The sequence below is a fragment of the Macrobrachium rosenbergii genome, chromosome 41 (assembly GCF_040412425.1).
Source record: "Macrobrachium rosenbergii isolate ZJJX-2024 chromosome 41, ASM4041242v1, whole genome shotgun sequence".
NCBI classification, from domain to species: domain Eukaryota; kingdom Metazoa; phylum Arthropoda; class Malacostraca; order Decapoda; family Palaemonidae; genus Macrobrachium; species Macrobrachium rosenbergii.
Window position 1 is genome coordinate 42,655,079 of NC_089781.1, and position 17,500 is coordinate 42,672,578.

At 39.2% G+C, this 17,500-nt stretch overlaps 1 protein-coding gene across 8 annotated transcripts in view; it reads left to right on the forward strand.

The window, feature by feature from the left end:
* The window catches only part of Svil (Supervillin), a 273,565-nt gene that overhangs the window by 76,944 nt on the left and 179,121 nt on the right, over positions 1-17,500 (forward strand). For 2 of the 8 annotated variants that reach the window (XM_067084303.1, XM_067084304.1), the window contains exon 1: positions 13,855-14,645. The exons of 4 other annotated variants lie outside the window; for them this stretch is intronic. In XM_067084303.1, the coding sequence (XP_066940404.1) occupies positions 13,870-14,645 (776 nt within the window). In that variant the 5' untranslated portion in view covers positions 13,855-13,869. Of the gene's footprint in view, positions 1-13,041; positions 13,284-13,854; positions 14,646-17,500 lie in introns of those variants that run through there. 2 more of the 8 variants (XM_067084310.1, XM_067084309.1) reach the window with 2 other exon arrangements.

The window sequence follows — 17,500 nt, forward strand, 5'->3', positions numbered from 1 at the left end:
ATCATAATCATACTTGAAAGACCAAATAAATTACATTATTTCTTTATTTACTTGTTATACATAAATAAAGAAATAATATATCTCGAGTAGTTATCGGACCTCTACCCAGGGATGAATGATAAGAATATGAGAGAACCATCTTTACCCATTTTCAAAATTTCCGTCAGTATAATTCATTAAGCAGAATAAAGACGACATATATACCTAAAAAAAATGTCCTACAGAGCGAAGTTTATCTTTATGACAGCGATCATGACTAAACGATGGGTAAAAACGAAGAGGGAAAAGAATCTGTTACCGTTCCGCTGTCAAACAGTCCTCCGTGGGTAATGAGGAAGGAGGACGTTTACAATACCAACTTCTTCCCAAGGAAACCTGAAAGAACATTTGCAGCAAAAGACTAACAAGCTGCTACTTTAGGCATCATGCTCCTGCAAAGCGTAACGCCGTCGTTTCTAGGAAAAAAAGAAATTGAAAAATGACGCAAGAGATAACTTCAATTTTCCCTGAGCACGAAACAAACAGATCAAGAAAAGGAAACTAAAAGAAAGGGTGAAGGGAGGTGTACATTGTTACTGGTAACAGGTGTGCAGATGCATACACACACATACATACATACATACATACATACATACATACATACATATACACACATACACAATTTTTCCACGATAGGAAGTGATTCAAAGGAGAAAATCATCCAACAGCGTTATAAACCCTAAATACAACTAATCAGTAACCTCGATGTCCCATCCAGCACGTCTACCGCTGAATCTTCCAGCCCTCCTGAGTTATACACACTTTTCAGAAACTTGTTATCCTCCGTATTTTTCCAGTGCTAACCTTTTTACTACTTTTACCTAGCCCGGCCTTTCTCACCCTTGAAGTCCTTCTTTTGCACATAGCCTACTAAACATGCGCTTCACGAGAAACTGATCTCAACAGCTTCAATAAAATTTCCGTCTTCACTTCCACAAATTAGACCAACAGTCGCTATAAACTAACAACTTTTAACTTCGGCTTGCAGAAAAGACAAACACCTCTCTTCCAGATCTGTAGCAAGCACTCTGCTGCCCTCTTGCCTCACCTCTTTCGTAACTCTTACCCCCTCATGTTATCTATCGCACCGTCGTCTAACACGTGTAACGATTACCCATACAAATCAGCTACTTTCTCGCTCCCTTCATTCACAGTAACACCAGTTGGGAACCGAAAACAGATAACTGGAATAAACGGTCATATTGGAAAGGGGATGAGATTATGACGATAGAAATAGAGTCGCAAATTTTTATTGCATTTCCGTTTTTATTGATATCAGTGATATTGTATTGCAATATGTCACCTGTATACTAACAGATAATGAATACTGTTTATTATGTAAAACTCTTTATAAAACTATGAATAGACCTGTGTTACTCAAGAAAGAGTAAAATTATGTAATAGCCATTTTTAATGGAATAAAGAATTTGACTATACCAGTGATACGCAAATGGAGGGGTGATGCACTACATTTGAAAATCATAGATACTTAAGATGGCTGTAGCAAGGAATTAATAAAGTATTATTGTAGAAACGGGCTGAAGGCATCGGTACAAAATGTTCAGGCAAAATGGGTAAAGCTTATAATTGCCAGTGCGAATTCATGCCTGGAGAACTAGCCGCAAAAGCAGTCTTTACAGCAAGACAACTGCAGAAAAACTATGTATTTGAGGATCTTGAGAAAATATGCCACAAAGTGCCAAGCCAGTTGATTAGAAGCTTCTAAATGCTGATGAGTTTGGAAGGGATCACAGAAATATTTTAAAGATGAAATAGTTGGATTAGAACAAAAAGAACTCGAAGAAATGGTTGAAAAATGAAATAGTAGAATAGAGTAAGACTACTTCAAATAGTGTAACCAAAATATAAATGATGGTGGTGGGAGGGGAAAGTAAAAAAGGAAAATTGATGCAGTCTGGGAAGTGGCCATGCGGAATCTGTGGCATTAGTATAGGCGTGAAGGTAGTGTTATTTACTAAATGTTATAGATAGTATCACAGTAAGTGCTCAGGACTGGAAAGTTTAACTGGAGTAATAGATTTATGATGTACAACATGCATGAAGAGATGATAGTGAAGAAATGAAGAGGACCATTTTTTGTGACAGAATTTGGATGGGGTAAAAGAAATCAGGAGGTGATTTCTAAACAACTGAAAAGTATGAATATTCTGTAAAGTTGATAGAGAAAAAAGCTGAAGTACATGTGCAAGACGAATTCTTATATAACACAGTCTAGGGCATTTACAAAGAGAACAGATTAGATTCCAAAACGGTATGGATAAAGAAACAGTGATTCAGTGTTGGTGTGGGGGGAAGTAGCAGAGAGATGTGGTGTCCAGATTATGGATGATAGTTGAAGATGATTTGGGCACATGAAGAGAAAGGGAGTTGGGCTGTAAATTACTCTACTATTTAAGGAAGTGACACAAGGTCAATAAATTACCTTATCGTTAAAGAAGGTGACAGAATGCCAGTGGTTTGAAAGGCCCAAAAGGTAATGCATAAAGCACATGCATGAGAACTTGGTCTGGGAAACGTGACATAGAACTGTAAGTAAGAGATCACATGGTTCAGATTGCTAAATCGAAATAAGAAAAATTAGGTTTGTTTCTTTGATTCTGTATGTTCTTTCATGCATCTCGGTCATGAAAGTTTATGGGATCTCTTTTCAGCCTGATTTGGAATACTGCTGCCTTCATAGGTTGCTCCATCTCCCTTCCGTCGCGTCGTCTATGTTGGTTTTCATCGACACTCGTGTGGTGGGTGGCCGTGCCCTGACTTCTTGTCAGTCTTCTTTCTTTCTGCCACAAAGTGGCATCTGTGTCCCTCTTCTGTAGATAGTTTTTTCGTCTTTGTTTTCTTTATCTCAAGAGGAGAGATCTGCAGACTATTGAGAGGCCTTTCATAGCCCCCCGGAGGGAGGTATTGCCGTCTGTGTACCTCATGCGGTGCACTGTAGGCATTACTTAAGGTTCTTTGCAGTGTCCCTTCGACCCCAAGCTGCAACTCCTTTCATCCCGTTTACTATACCTCCATTCATATCTTGTTTCTGCCATCTTATTTCCACCCTCTCCTAACAATGTTTTCAACATTATTTTCAGCGCTGAATGACCTCATAGGTCCCAGCGCTTTGCCTTTGGCCTAGATTTTATATTCCAGTTCCAAGAGGCCTCATAACATCCGTTAGGACACCCCATTCCTCAATTTTCTTTTCTGGGACTCTGAAGAATTTTGGAATTCCGCTCATACTTCTTTTCTCGCTCTTTCAAGGGCCATGCCATCGCTTCCTTTGGGGATGGGCACCACCCTTTCTTTCGGTCTGGCCTCCTTTGAACGTATTCGCCCTCGAATCAGTGTATATACATATACATATATATATATATATAATATATATATATATATATATATATATATATATATATATATATATATATACATACATACATACATACATATACATACATACATACATTTATATACACATAAATTCGGAGGTTTCAAGAGTATAAAGCAAGTGGCAAGTGGAAACTGTCAAGAACTGAATATATATAGTCAGATGAAGTGATGTAGCGTCAGGCGTTGCACGAAAGCAAATTGGACTGCTTCAACAGAATAAGCGATGGATAGGTTTAAGTTCCAGATTACTGCATTGACTGCCTGATGATGATCGCGTCAGTCAAATATGGAGTATTTCGGACCCGATTTCTGACTGATTATTCGGTATCATTTCGCTATTTGATTGAGCATTCCGTCATGGTTGATATAGCAGCTTATCGGATTCTCAACGTCCGCATATTATCTGACATGCTTGTACAGTATAGCTTTGAGGCCTAATTAAGGAAGATGATCACGGGGAGCCTCATTACCATCATCTGACGTGCTCTCGAGAGTCCTGCAGACCCTTCCTTATCATGTGTAGCAGCGTCCGGTTTGATTCGGCACAAATTTTCTCTGAGCTCAACTTTTGATCGCGCTCCTTTCTTGTGTCCTCTTCTTTCCGCTACGCTACTTGTTTAATGTCAAGTTTAGAATTTTAGTTCCATAGCTTTATATATACGGTAGTATAAGTAATAAAAATCGTCAGGTCGGGGACAGTGAGACATCAGGTCACTCACTCATTGCAGTCTGGAAATGAGACAAATACAGTCAACTTTATTCTAAACCATTTCGTTATTATTTTGGAACATTTTATAATAGCATTTACATTTTCATGTTTTTGTAGATTAATATGAAAGATATTATATCAGAAAATGAACTGTTTTGCTTGGCATTCAGTGTATTTTTGCTTGGCATTCAGTGTATTTTTAATGAAATCTAGCAAAAGGGAAAATACGAGTATAGGATTCTCTTGGGGACCTGTTTTTCTTGATACTATTTATACGTTTGTTTGTTTATGAGCTTATTTCAAGTGGTGGAAACGAATTTTCATTTATTTTGGTGAAGTTTGGTACCGCCATAATTACATGAAAAGATTTATCAACTAGAGACATAAAAAAAGCAAGATATTATATTCATATTTCGCAGCGTGAATTATGATACCGATACCTGAATGATTTTCTAACGATGTTGTTAACGCGAAACCAGATGATGAAAGGAAAATACAATAGCTGATAGGTGTTAACATGGCCGAGAAGCTGGCTTTCGATCCCCATTGTTCCTCCGTGGCGTCTGAATCCTCGTACAGTATTGTTATTCAGAAAAGTCACAGCATTCTTCACTTGCGCTCGGCTCGGCTGTGCCTGCAGCTGTCATCTTCGGCCCTTTTGTCTCGTCGCTCGCTGCTTACAGTATCTCACGCTGTTTGTACCTGCTGCTCCTTACTCGTTGCTTCTTACTGTACACTAGTGAGACAAAGGTTTCAGATCTCCGTGAGATCAAAGCTCCTGTTGGGGGCTCTGGTCCTTTTTAGAAAATGGACCTTTGGCTGTATATTTCCTTGGGGAAGCTAGAAACCTCTGGCTTTAATCGAATTCTCTGTTCTGGTTAAGATTTTAGTGTGATTTAGTAGGAAAATGTTGAAATCTTGAAATGTAAGTTCATTAATGAACTATTCCGTCGTTGGAAGGATTTTAATAAAGTACAGGAAGGTGGAGAGGACAAGTGGGGTACAGGCAGTCATTGTTAGAAGTCTCATTTCAACTGTTATTTTTGTAGTCACTCTTGCTACTACCAGCACGACTACTACGGAATGTCTGTAGCCTATGCCCTTGAAATATGTTCAGGAGTTGGTCTTGCATTAAGGTACGCCATTATTTTGAAGAAAACTAATCTTCTCAATTTTTACGAAGGCGAATAGTGTTACATAAGTATACCGACGAATAAATGCCAGTACCATGTATTTTTTAGCCAGGCGTGTGAAAGACTCAAGTCATCGTCATATGAGTGTTTTGATGACCTGCTGACAGTCGCCACACACACTCGTGCTGTCACCCCTCTTGCGTGGAGGGCACAACCTAGGGATGGAATATGTGTAGTCATTAATTAGATGATCAGAGCATGTTAGAGGAAGCGACATGCTGGATCGCATCTTTGACGTAACTGGGTGAATCACGACAATCATGAAAGACTTCGCACGATAACGTTCATCTCATTAGATGCTGGGGGAATGCTAAGCAACCTTCACCTGGAAGATGTCAGTGCCCCCCCCCCCCGCCCCAACATGAAAGAAACACGGCTCATAGCTGCATCCATTACCCGCGGGCGTTCAAGTGAACATCTAGACTGGTCGAGTAAGATGTCTTGATGATTTCCCTCCAACCTTTTCTAAGGTCACTTGAGGTCATTTTGAACGAGTCTTTGATGGTTTTTAATGGGAGTGCCGTACGTGTATTGCGGTTTGTGATGCTAGATGCTCTGTCTCCATTTGTGATAGTGCTCCGTTGAGCTCTCCTCTCCTCTCAACTATTCCCTTCCTCTTCTCTAAAAGGCTTCATTTTTCTCTTCACATTCATACTTTTGCCTTTGGTTCATCCTTCATATTTCTGTTAACTTCCCCTCCCCCCGTCTAGTGCTCCTTTGTTATAGATACTCAGTGGCATTTGATTTTTACTTCCATTTCGATCACATTCCTCCTTTGAAGCTTCATCTGTTGCTCTTTCAGTGTTCAGTCTTTTTCTTTCTTTCTCCCGCATTTTCTTGTTTTTGTCAGTTTTAAGCCGTGTTAGGTTCATATGGTTATCGGAAATACTTTACACACACGCACACATATATATATATATATATATATATATATATATATATATATATATATATATATATATATATATATATATATATATATATATATATATATATATATATATATATATATATATATATAGATAGATATATATATATATAGATAGATAGATAGATAGAAATAGATAGATAGATAGATGAAAGAAAACGAAGCAGAAATTTAATTGACAGTTCCGTTAAAGATGTTCGGTATGGGGTATTGGGTAACGACAAATCATGGGCATTATGACCTCACTAATATCGAAATACAGTTGTTCCATAAAACAGCATTCGAAAGTTGAAGTGTAAGTTGCTATGGCATATATCATGAATAATCGGTTAAACGTGGTGAACCACCAACTCTGCTTTCCCGTCATGGTAAAATTAACACAAATGAAAAAGCGAAACAAAGTCGGACGCCACAGGGTTCACAAAATCGTACTTTGAGGATGGTGGCCGATGGGCCGTGGCCGGATGACCAGGACGACGTCGTCAGTGGACGGAAGGGTCAGGTCCCGTGGTGGATGGGTGAGCCTCGCGTAGAAAGAGTTGCCACTGTGAATGTAGGGAGGGAGGGAGGGTCCCATGATTCATGTCCCGATGCCGGCGATTGTGTCTCCTCCTCAAGTTTGTCGTTTGGTAGACTCTGAAAAGACATTTGACACCATTTTTCGAGAAGCACATAAATAGGCTATTAGAAGTTCGGCATCCCCACCCCCACCCCCCTCTGTAGGTTACTCTTCCGAGCTTCGTGACGGACAGTGGCTGACGGTCGTTTTAATAAAGACGTCAGGTGACCTTCAAGGATGCTCTGTTTACTGTATTGGCACAGATACTCTTTTCCCTGCTTAAAAGGCAACTGAAGGAAGAAGCTTAGGTATTTGTCCTTGAGCACTGGATTTTGTTATAGTGGTGTTGACATCAGCGATTTGGCGAGATGTAAGATTTGGTTGATAGTCTTGTACTTGACAGGCGGTAGAGGTATTAATGGTTAGGTGTAGCTCGAGGATGAATCATGCAGTATATTGCAACAGTCATTATTAACAAAGGCTTGCTAACTATTGGCTCCTAGAAATAATTATAAAATCAGAACAGCGTGTTGTTATTAAGGGAGAGTTTCTACTGTAGAGGTGAAATCTCTCTCCATATGACAAGATGAAGATACGTCAGTTCAGTTCAGATTAACAGGAGCACTAGTGAAAAGATTCTAACCTTTGAGAATGATAATATGAGAATCTTGAGTGAAATAAAGCCATGCGATGGATACGAGTATCGTTTCGTACTAAAGGCAGCAGCAAGGCCAATACAGTATGACCTTGGGCAGCAGATATCACACGAGTGGTTCACCCTGTATATGAAATACCGGTAGACCTTATTTTCAATTCATAGGGACCGAATAAGTCAGGTTGGAGGTAGGTTTAGACTAAACTGGCCTTATGCCAGCACACGCCTTTACCCATTGGCCTGTGAGTGAGGTGAGGTGCTAAAGTAATGAGTCTCAGCCTTTTGATTCTTGTAGCCCTTTCACTTTATTTAAATCAGATTGTCATGATTTTGCCCTTTCCAGGATTGTCTGACTCAACAAGTGCTTAATTAGTTCAAAGTGTGGGAGTAACATTGAGCACCTTTTATTTTTTCGACATTTTTTCATCAGGTTTTTTATTAGATTAATAAAATTTAGTTTTACAAGTAGTTCTGTTTTATTCATAATTACCAGATTAAAGCCGCTAAAGTTTAGTTCAATAGACAAAGAGTGAATAGATAATAGATACCAATGTATTGTATTTCATTTTATTGTGATGAAGATCAGCCTCAGTGAAAAACCTGTGATTGTGTTTTCTTTGCCGGTTAATTATTAGACGAATGGAGGATTGCTTGGAAGGGCACACCGCAAGTCGTTTTCAGCTTTCAGTTTACACTGCTTAGTTTTCTTTTGCAATTGCGTTGAAAAGCCTGACTTGTCCAGATACGTCAACACAAAAGGCAGCAGAGCATGAATAACTCTTCTGCCACTGGTGGACACGATTCTCACATCAAGGGCCAAAACATACCGCTTGTAAATCAGTCATCAACTCCCGAATTTCATTTTGACACTCATCAAGAACTTTTTCATCGATCATTTAAGTTCCCTTTTCCTTTAATCTAGCTCTTTATCGCTGACTGTACCTTGAATGTATTTTACATTGCTACCAAATGCCACAAAAGCTCCATTTTTTTCTTGAAAATTTGGAAGCCTTCTCTGTACCAAAAGTAACGGTAATTGATGACAGTTCCTCCAACATTTTCTCATCTTTTCTTGACCTTTCTCTCCCAGCTCTCCGTGAGAGCTTTCAGGAAATTCATAATTTTATGGTGCTTAAATTCCTTCCTTGCCTCTGAAAATTACTTATTTTCTTTCCTGTAGCTCCAAAATGTCAAACAAATAGGCAAGACGCTTTATTGCGCTGGGCAAAGTACTATCTAGTAGCTTGTAATGTCCTGTAGATTATGTATGTTCAGTTTGTGGAAAGATCATTATGTCACCCCAATCTTTGCCCCATCAGTGGCGATTCCATTCTGGCCATAGAATCCCTGTGTTAAATGGAACAAAATGGCCTAATGTGGGCCTCTGGACTCACACCAACAAACCAAGACCAAAAGAACCAGGTTTAATTACTTGGGGGAAACATACCTAACAGTGTTGTAGACCTTGCCCAGTTTTTCATTCTAAACGATGAAGCCAAAAATGAGCTTATGAGAATCGTGGAAGAAGCACGAACTTTGGAACGGAAGAAGCATGAAAATATATTTTGTTATGCCATTTCGTTGCGTTGTTTTCAAAAGTTCGATAGGTTTAGGCTACAGCAAAATGTCTTTTCGATCCAGCCTTTGACCTAATGTCTGTCACTGAAAGTTTGAAATTATAAGTTATAGACTTGACTCATTTTATGCAATTTGTCAGAAATCTAAACATTAAATTTCGAAATATGAATCGTGAACGTTTGTGGTTGTGAATACAGTGAATGCTGAACACTGCCAATAAAAATGCCAAACTTTGTGTTGGCAGGCAATCGTCACTGTGTTAAGGTGTATTGACGGTCCACAGCCTTCCCTTGAAGCTTTGAAATGATTACTTTCTGTCTTGGCAATTTTTGTATAGTCATTTACATTTTCTTGATCTTTGGAGATGATATAACTATAATGATGCATATTAGTTTTGTGGTACAAAAATATACTTTTTTACGCATCTTTCTTCATCATGTTGTATTTCAGTGTATTGTGCATTGCATTGCTTGGCTTTCTGTCTAATGTAGGCTAGTCATGTCGGAGGACTTCTGTGCTGGCAAATAACAAAGAACTGATTGAAGTTTGTTTTTAAATCCATTCCAGGTGTATGAATTTTTGACAAACTTTATAGCTTTTCCTGATACACGTGTGTAGTTGTTTTTTATCTGCTTTAACGTTTTAACTGAAATGTCAAAGAGATTTGCTTTTTTCCCTCTTCTCTAATATCGTGGTCTTGATGTTCATCGTAATTTTATAGAACTACATTTTGCGCCCATCTTTCGAGACCTCTGAGTGCAGCCTTTTATTCACGTTATCGCCTCAATTCTCCGATGTTCTTCTTAAGTGGCATAAATAGTACGGCCAGAGTTATGAGTCGTGGATCTTGAATCCCCTCGATAATCTTTTTTCCCACTCGTAAATTGCACTTAATGTTGTTGCCTGGATTATAATGGTTTTGGATTGCGCTTCAGTTACTTTAGGTTGCTAATTTGTTATTTTATCACTCTGGTACTCACGTTTTCCGTGAAGGAGATTAGCTGATTAAACCACCAGCATCGCCGACTCCTTTGCACCAACAGGAATTTAAGAGTTAATAATGAGCCTCCAATCTTCTATTGGTATTAGCATGATGGAAAGCATTAATCATCAGCGAACTCGGCAGTCATTCCCATGCATCCAGTATTCTGACTCCCTTCCTTGTGTTCAATCGTTCCAGCTACCCCTAAAAATATCTCCCCTTCTTGGCCTTCTGATCACCATGTAAAACTTGCGATTTTGAAACTACCTCTTCCTCAGGTAATATCCTCATAAACACCAGCTTGGGTATCTTGAAAGTTCTTGGTGGGTTGATGTAAATGCTTCTCCTCTTTTCTTTTCTTGTGTCACTTTAGTGTTAAGGTCATAATCTAGTTCAATGAAGCTTTCGTTACACTTGGTTTGAGCCCTGTCTTTTCAGGCATCAGGTGAGGGAACGGTTACAACAGTCTCTCCTGACCTCTTTTATTATTCCATCCTGTTTTCAGGCTGCTACGAATTTCTGCCATCTTTGCAATAAGGGAGAGTTTTCCTGAAAATAAAAGGAATTCATCTTGTATCTTGAGCTTGTCTTATAAATGCCAAATTTAATCTTTTGGCGAAAGTTCGTCGTGATTTTATGAGAAAAACAATGAAAAGAAATATTATTTCCTTTGATCCGATAGATCTATACCTTGTTCTCCCAGTGGACAGCCGCTCGTGAACTAATTTCTTTTTTCTCACCTAATATTGTTCTGACGGATTCTTTTGCTCTTGATCCTCCTAATTCCTCTTTTCTAATACCATACATTTCCTAGTATTATGTACGCTTTTCGGGTTCTTGTAGTCTTTAATTAGAGGCCAGCGGGGCATCTAGTCTGGATCTTGTTCTCAGGAATTGTCGATGACCAGACTTTATGCTTTGTTTTCCGTTTTGCTGGGTAATGAACTCCTGTGCCTCTCCATCTTGATACCATACTCCTAGTTCAGCTCGTCCCATAAGTAGGTGGTTGTCTAAATCTGTAAGAGTACCTTCTTATTACTTTGACATGAGTGTTTTGGATAGCGCAAACCTCGGCCAAGACTAAACAAACAACCCCCCACCCCCACCCCACCTCACCCCCACCTCCCCCAAGATATATTACCATCCTTCCCAAAAATTTGTAGTTACTTGCTGCCAGTCACGAGGTCACCTTGGGCAGAATTTTCATAAAACTCCAGGTGCAACGTTTTTGTGTACTGGAATATCTTGCTAACAACCGGAAAAATAAACTAACCAAACCGAACATTCTCAAAAATCTTGTATCCAAAATATTAAGATCACTAGTATGTTGTCCTTTACACAAGATTTAATGCAACCCTATTTCCCCCTGTTATTATCTAGTCTGCTTTTTAAGGAACTATAAAGAATATCATTTCATGGTTCTTGACATATACAAGATGTCGGTCAGTCTGGTTTTTCTAATTTTACTTCTTCGTTTTGAAAAATCTTCTTCGGCTTAGTAAGGTAACGAATGTTTTGTCTCTGTTGCTGAAGTGCTAATGTTTTTGCCAACGCGTCATCTCCATAACTCTGCTTTCACACACCTTTCAACCCTCCCTCTTCGGCCGCCACTTGCACACAAGCTTAAACCCCCCTTCTTCACCCATCAGCTCTGATGTTGAGGACATATCTAAATGGTCATTTGTAACTTGCCCAAATTCACAGCATCCGAAACGCTCTGCTACTTATCTCCCCATTCTGCCACTCCCCTCCCCACCCCACCCAGTTCTTGAGTTATGTTTGATGAACATGTGATTCAACGTATTATATTGTTCCAAAATAATGGGAGTTTTCCAGGATTCTACTAACTTTTTCGGCAGAGAACTCAAACCTCCATTTGTTATATCCACTTGTAAAAGCGTAGAGTTCGTTTAGATATACCCTGTTCTTTCCTTCATCCCAGTTATGTCAGAGCTATCATGCTTTATCTCTAAAGGGATTTTTTTAAACTCTCTTCGTGTTACTTCGTTTTTGTTTCTCTTCCTAGTAGGGTCGGTGTATTGGAATCAGGGCCAGAGTCCTTTCCCTTTCAGGCAACCTTTTAACACCTGTCAGGCTCAGGCTTTCCCCATTTGCTCTATCAAAATCGGTAGTTATTATTATTATTATTATTATTATTATTATTATTATTATTATTATTAAAATGTGTAAACATTCATGTGAAGCCAGGAAACAAGCGAGTTTCCATTAAACAGAATGTCTGCTAGTAACAGAGAGAGAGAGAGAGAGAGAGAGAGAGAGAGAGAGAGAGAGGGAGAATTACAAATAACATACAGACAAATTAACGAACAGACATGAGTATATGAACACCATTGTTAGTCACCTAAAATGTTGGAGGTGGCGTATCATCCCCAGATTGTGAGATTTTCTTTTCTGCCAGGCTCTGGAATTCTTTAATAGCTTCCATATGTCCAGATTCCTTTAATCTTCCAGATTTCAAAAGACTGGTTAGTTAATCCTCGCTCTCATTATGTTCGTGTTAAATTTGAAACCCGCGCTTCTTCATGCTGGCTTTCCAAGGGGTTCGGGGTAGAGAAGCCATGCATTAGGTTGCCTGTCTGTCGGCCTCTGCATCAGAAAAGGAAGAAGAGCAGAAAGCGAGATTTGACCTTGGTTTTAGTCATCTTCAATCTTGCTGGAGCGTCTTCTTCTTGTCTTTGTTGTTGTCGAAATAAGCTTCAATATTCAATTTGCATTTGGATTGGATGTCACACTTGAAGTGGTTGTTGTCGTTTGGGACGGCGATGAAAATGGTTTTTATTCTGGCACTCTGAATTGCTTGTGGGTTTAAACAATTTTGATTAATTGTAACTGAGTAAGTGATTCTTTTATACGTACATGAGTATTCATCGTAAGAGAAACCGCCCTTGCCGTGTGTCTGTCTGTGTGTGTGTGTGTGTGTTGGCAACCGCTTTTGTTAGATAGGATGGGCGAGGTGTCAGGGGTGAGGGTTGATGGTAGTCGTGGTGTCGGAGTGGGAGGTTGGCGGGCTCCATGTGCGCCGGCGGGGCTGCCTAGTGCGGTCAGTTGTGGCTGGGACTGCTTGTGGAGAAGAGGAGCGAGCTTAACGTTGTCACTGCTACGACGACAGCACCGCCAGGGCCCTTCGTCGCCGCATTGAAGGATAAAGAAAAACAGACGATCGCCCCCTTGAGCACAGCAAGAGACAGCCAGCCCTTGGTTCAGTGCTCTGAGACGCATATCCGTAATTCTCTTGGCCCGTACTGTATGCAAGCTGAATTGAAGACCACAAGCATTCTCATATATTCTGGTCCTCCAGTAACAGACTAGATTGCGTTTGAATGTGCATGCGTATGTTTGTGGCTGTCAAATCAACAGTTGTTGTCTGAATATCCTCGTTGAGTGAGTGGTTTGTAAGTTGATGCCTAATCCTATTGTTTGGTTTTTCGTTTTCTATTGAAGTGTTGCTGCTGCTGCTGCTGCTGCTGCTGCCTATTTTGCACCACTTTGCTTCTGCATGGTCCTTTCACTTGCATGTTGTCCTCTCCTAATAACATGCCTAGGAAACTAACATCTTTGTGGATTTTACTTCACTGTTGTCATCAAATGACAAATGGAATCGCTGAAGCACACCCATTGAATGTATTTTTGAATATATATTTTTTTTAGTTATCACTTTGAGGTATTTTTGTTTTCATTCAATTTTTTTTTCTTACAAGGGCGTCGCAATCGTTATTTTTGAATAGTGGACCGTGAATAACATAGGAATTAAACTTGACATTTGAGAGGAAAAGGGAGGACTGCAGTGCCGAGAAAAGGGCCAAACAAAGATGAGTGGCAAGGGGCAAAGCGGGCGAGAGTGCCATGCAGGACGGGAGGGTAGTCTTAGGGGCATGGCAGGACTCTTTGGGTCAGAGTGGCACCCACATCATTGTAACTGTGACGTGTGCAACAGTAACAGGATTCAACATCGACGAGAAGAAGAAAACGTCTTGAATCAGTTCGATGATGAAATCGATCGCTTGGAGGACGAGATTCTCAGGAACAGGTCCTTCTTCTCGGTTTCCAAAAGATACATCGACAGTGACTGGGAAATAGAATTTTCGGGCGCATCTGCTCCTCAACAAGGTCGCTGTAACTCAGCTGCTTTTCCCTGTCGTGATCACACGGGAGAAAAGGATGCCTCTTCATTTACTGCCGACCCCTTGCATTGTGGAAAAAGGAATGGGATCGAAGATCATCCGGGAGGGATTGATATCAATGAAAACAAACAAGCGAACAGAAAGTCCAAGGAAAAGAGGCGAGTGTCGTTTGAAAGCATTTGCTCGACCTTGTATGCCAGAACGCTTCATCGCACATGTAGTCGGTTTGATAATCATCGAGGACATACTGATGGCGCCGATCATGCAGGCAATGAGGAAGACGGTTGCGAATATCCCTCCGCACTTACTGAGCAGGAGAATGCTGAAGGTCTGCCAAGGAACGACGAAGAGTCTCGAAATTTTGCAGATTGGAACCAAAATATTTATGAGAAGGGTTTGAGTGATATGAAGAAAAAGAAGAAAAGTTCCTTGACCCTCCGACTTGCAAGTACCATCAAAAGAAGGTATATCTCGTATGGTAGAAGCCCTTCTCTTTCCCACTCCCATGTGCTTGGTATCTCTTAGATTTTCGACCTCCACGCTGTGGAGTCGAGTCCCATGCATTAATTAGTCCGATCAATATTGAGTCCGATAGTGTACAGTAGAACAGGTGGGTACGCGATCGTTCCCATGCGCTGTGATCGGAAGGTAGGCTATAGCTTTGTATCCAGTGATAGTTCCACGATGCTAGATCAGACAGTCGTAGACTGTGGTAGAAGGAAAATTCTCTTTCAGTTACTAGTTGTAGCAGTCTCGATTCTAACTGAAAGCTTTAAGTGTTTGTCAAGAAAAACTATTTACATTGTTAAGATTTCGCTCGTTAGGCCCTTATTTTGTTATTGTCTCCGTTGGTAAGGAAGTCAATAGATACTTGTGAACTGGACCGAAAATAAGATTGTGATGTAGTTGCTTGTAACTAATCGAGTTAGGAGGAAACTCCCGTCATTTTTATTGGAGGAGGCTCACGATCGTACATTTTAATTGGTAGTAGTCACTTCATTTTAAGACGAGATACTTTTTCATTAGTCGAACATTTTTATATAGTTCAACAATGTAAAGGATATCTGATTTTATTTTGTAAGTATATAAAGTATATAATATATATATATATATATATATATATATATATATATATATATATATATATATATATATATATATATATATATACACATACATACATATACATATACACACGCACAAACTCTCGCACACTTACATGAACTCAAATGCGCGCGCGCCTACAAAATTTTGCCTAGTAATATTTAAGAAAACGCATGGAACCAAGCCCCGTTGTAAATAGACGGTGGAAAACATTAGTCTTGATTAGTGAAAAACCAACCGCGTATATTCTCACAATATTTTAAGGCTGAGATTCATAGGAAAGGTCACTGAGAGTATGTGATTGCCTTTCGGATATTTCATGGTTAAACAGGAACGAAACGATCAAATTAGAGGATGTATTACCGGAGCCATAATCCAAAGTGAAGAGTGCTTCTACTTAATCAGAAACTCGTCTTTTGCCTGAACATATAATAGAATACATCAAAATCACTAGGAAGTTCCCATAGAACGAATATCTCCTTCAATGCCAATCCCAGTTACGTTTTTATTCACTCGAACCAGCTGGTCTCAGGTTCCGTCGTGTTTTGGTGTCGGAGGGAATTACTGCATGGGGTTAATAAAGATAGGCGGCGTTCCAGTGCGGACTACATTTCTTAAGGTTGGAACAAAGCAAGTAACCAAGGCGACAAAGTGCCCAGTTTTCACAGACCTTCCAAAGAATTATTCGTCTGGAGTAATAGTATAAGTACTGTCACACTTGCCCAACAAACAAGCAGACCCACGCTCGATCCCCCGACTTGGACAAGGAAAGAAACGGCATAGGCATTCCTCTATTGGCTTAAGTAGGATGTTTGACGACTTTCATGGGGCGCTGCTCGGCTGGAGAGGGAAAGAATAAGAAGCGTCAGTAATTAGTGTTCTTTCATAACTGAAAATAGAAGTGCCCCGACGAAGTAATCGTCGTTGCCCTGAGGCGAAACATATATATATATATATATATATATATATATATATATATATATATATATATATATATATATATATATATATATATATATATATATATATATATATATATATATATATATATATATATATATACATATATATATATATATATATATATATATATATATATATATATATATATATATATATATATATATATATATATATATATATATATATATATATGTAAATGGGTTTCACAAGTAGATCATATAGGGGCAGAACCAAATAATACAGTAGTGTGATTGCAAGGTGAAGTTAAAAAATGCAAAACTGCGGGATTTGATAATTGGACACTGCGATCATTATTAGCATTTAAAATTACTTTGTGAACCTGAGAAGGTCTGAGATTGGGGAAGACTTGACAGAAAAGAATCACTGAGTATAAACAAGAGAGAGGTTATGAGAGTCAAGTATCAGATGCTGAAAAGCACGGGAAAACACTCTAATATTCTTGGACCCAGAAGATGGAACTGGTCGAGGAAAGATATGGTGTACGTTCAGGCTGTAAGATCTACATGACAGTTTAAGTTGAAGATTTACAATGGAAGTCTAACATGTCCAAGAATGTTTAGACAGGAAGGCGACCAGTTGTGCTGTGTGTCTGTAGCTATATATATATCATGTGTATGGATGCGTTGACAGAAGAAACCATTGAAATAACATGTAAATGAATGTATATGGGATGAGAGGTGTAATGAAATACAGTGCCCATTGGTCGATGCTTGCAGGTGATGCATTTTCAATTTCTGACAATGAAAAGACACTGCTGAAAGAGGCTGAAAGTATTCGTAAATGGAGAAGATTAAAATGGAGTCTTGGAAAGTGGGAAGACGGAAAGAGGTGCCTGAAAGAAGGAACTATGAAAATGGTTATTTTAGATAAATGGAGTCTTTGTGGAAGAGTGATTCTGATCATAAATTAGAACATTGAGCCCACAGTTGGACTGTGGTGTTCTTCACTTCTAAAAGAACACCACATTAAATTAACAAAATCACTTCTAATTGGTCACACTAGTTTGACCCATGGCCTTTGATGTGATTATCCAGATTGCAATGAACAATTAACAGCCGGTTTGGAAAGCAAATTTTCGAAATAACTTTTGCCAGAGTCTTCAACGTTTTCAGAGCATCTAATTTTCTAATCGAGTTGTAATTTATTCTATATGAGATCTGATTTATTCACTAAGAACAAACTCTTCAGGCAGCCTTGTAAGAATTATGAGTGTTAATTTAGTGGCCTAGTT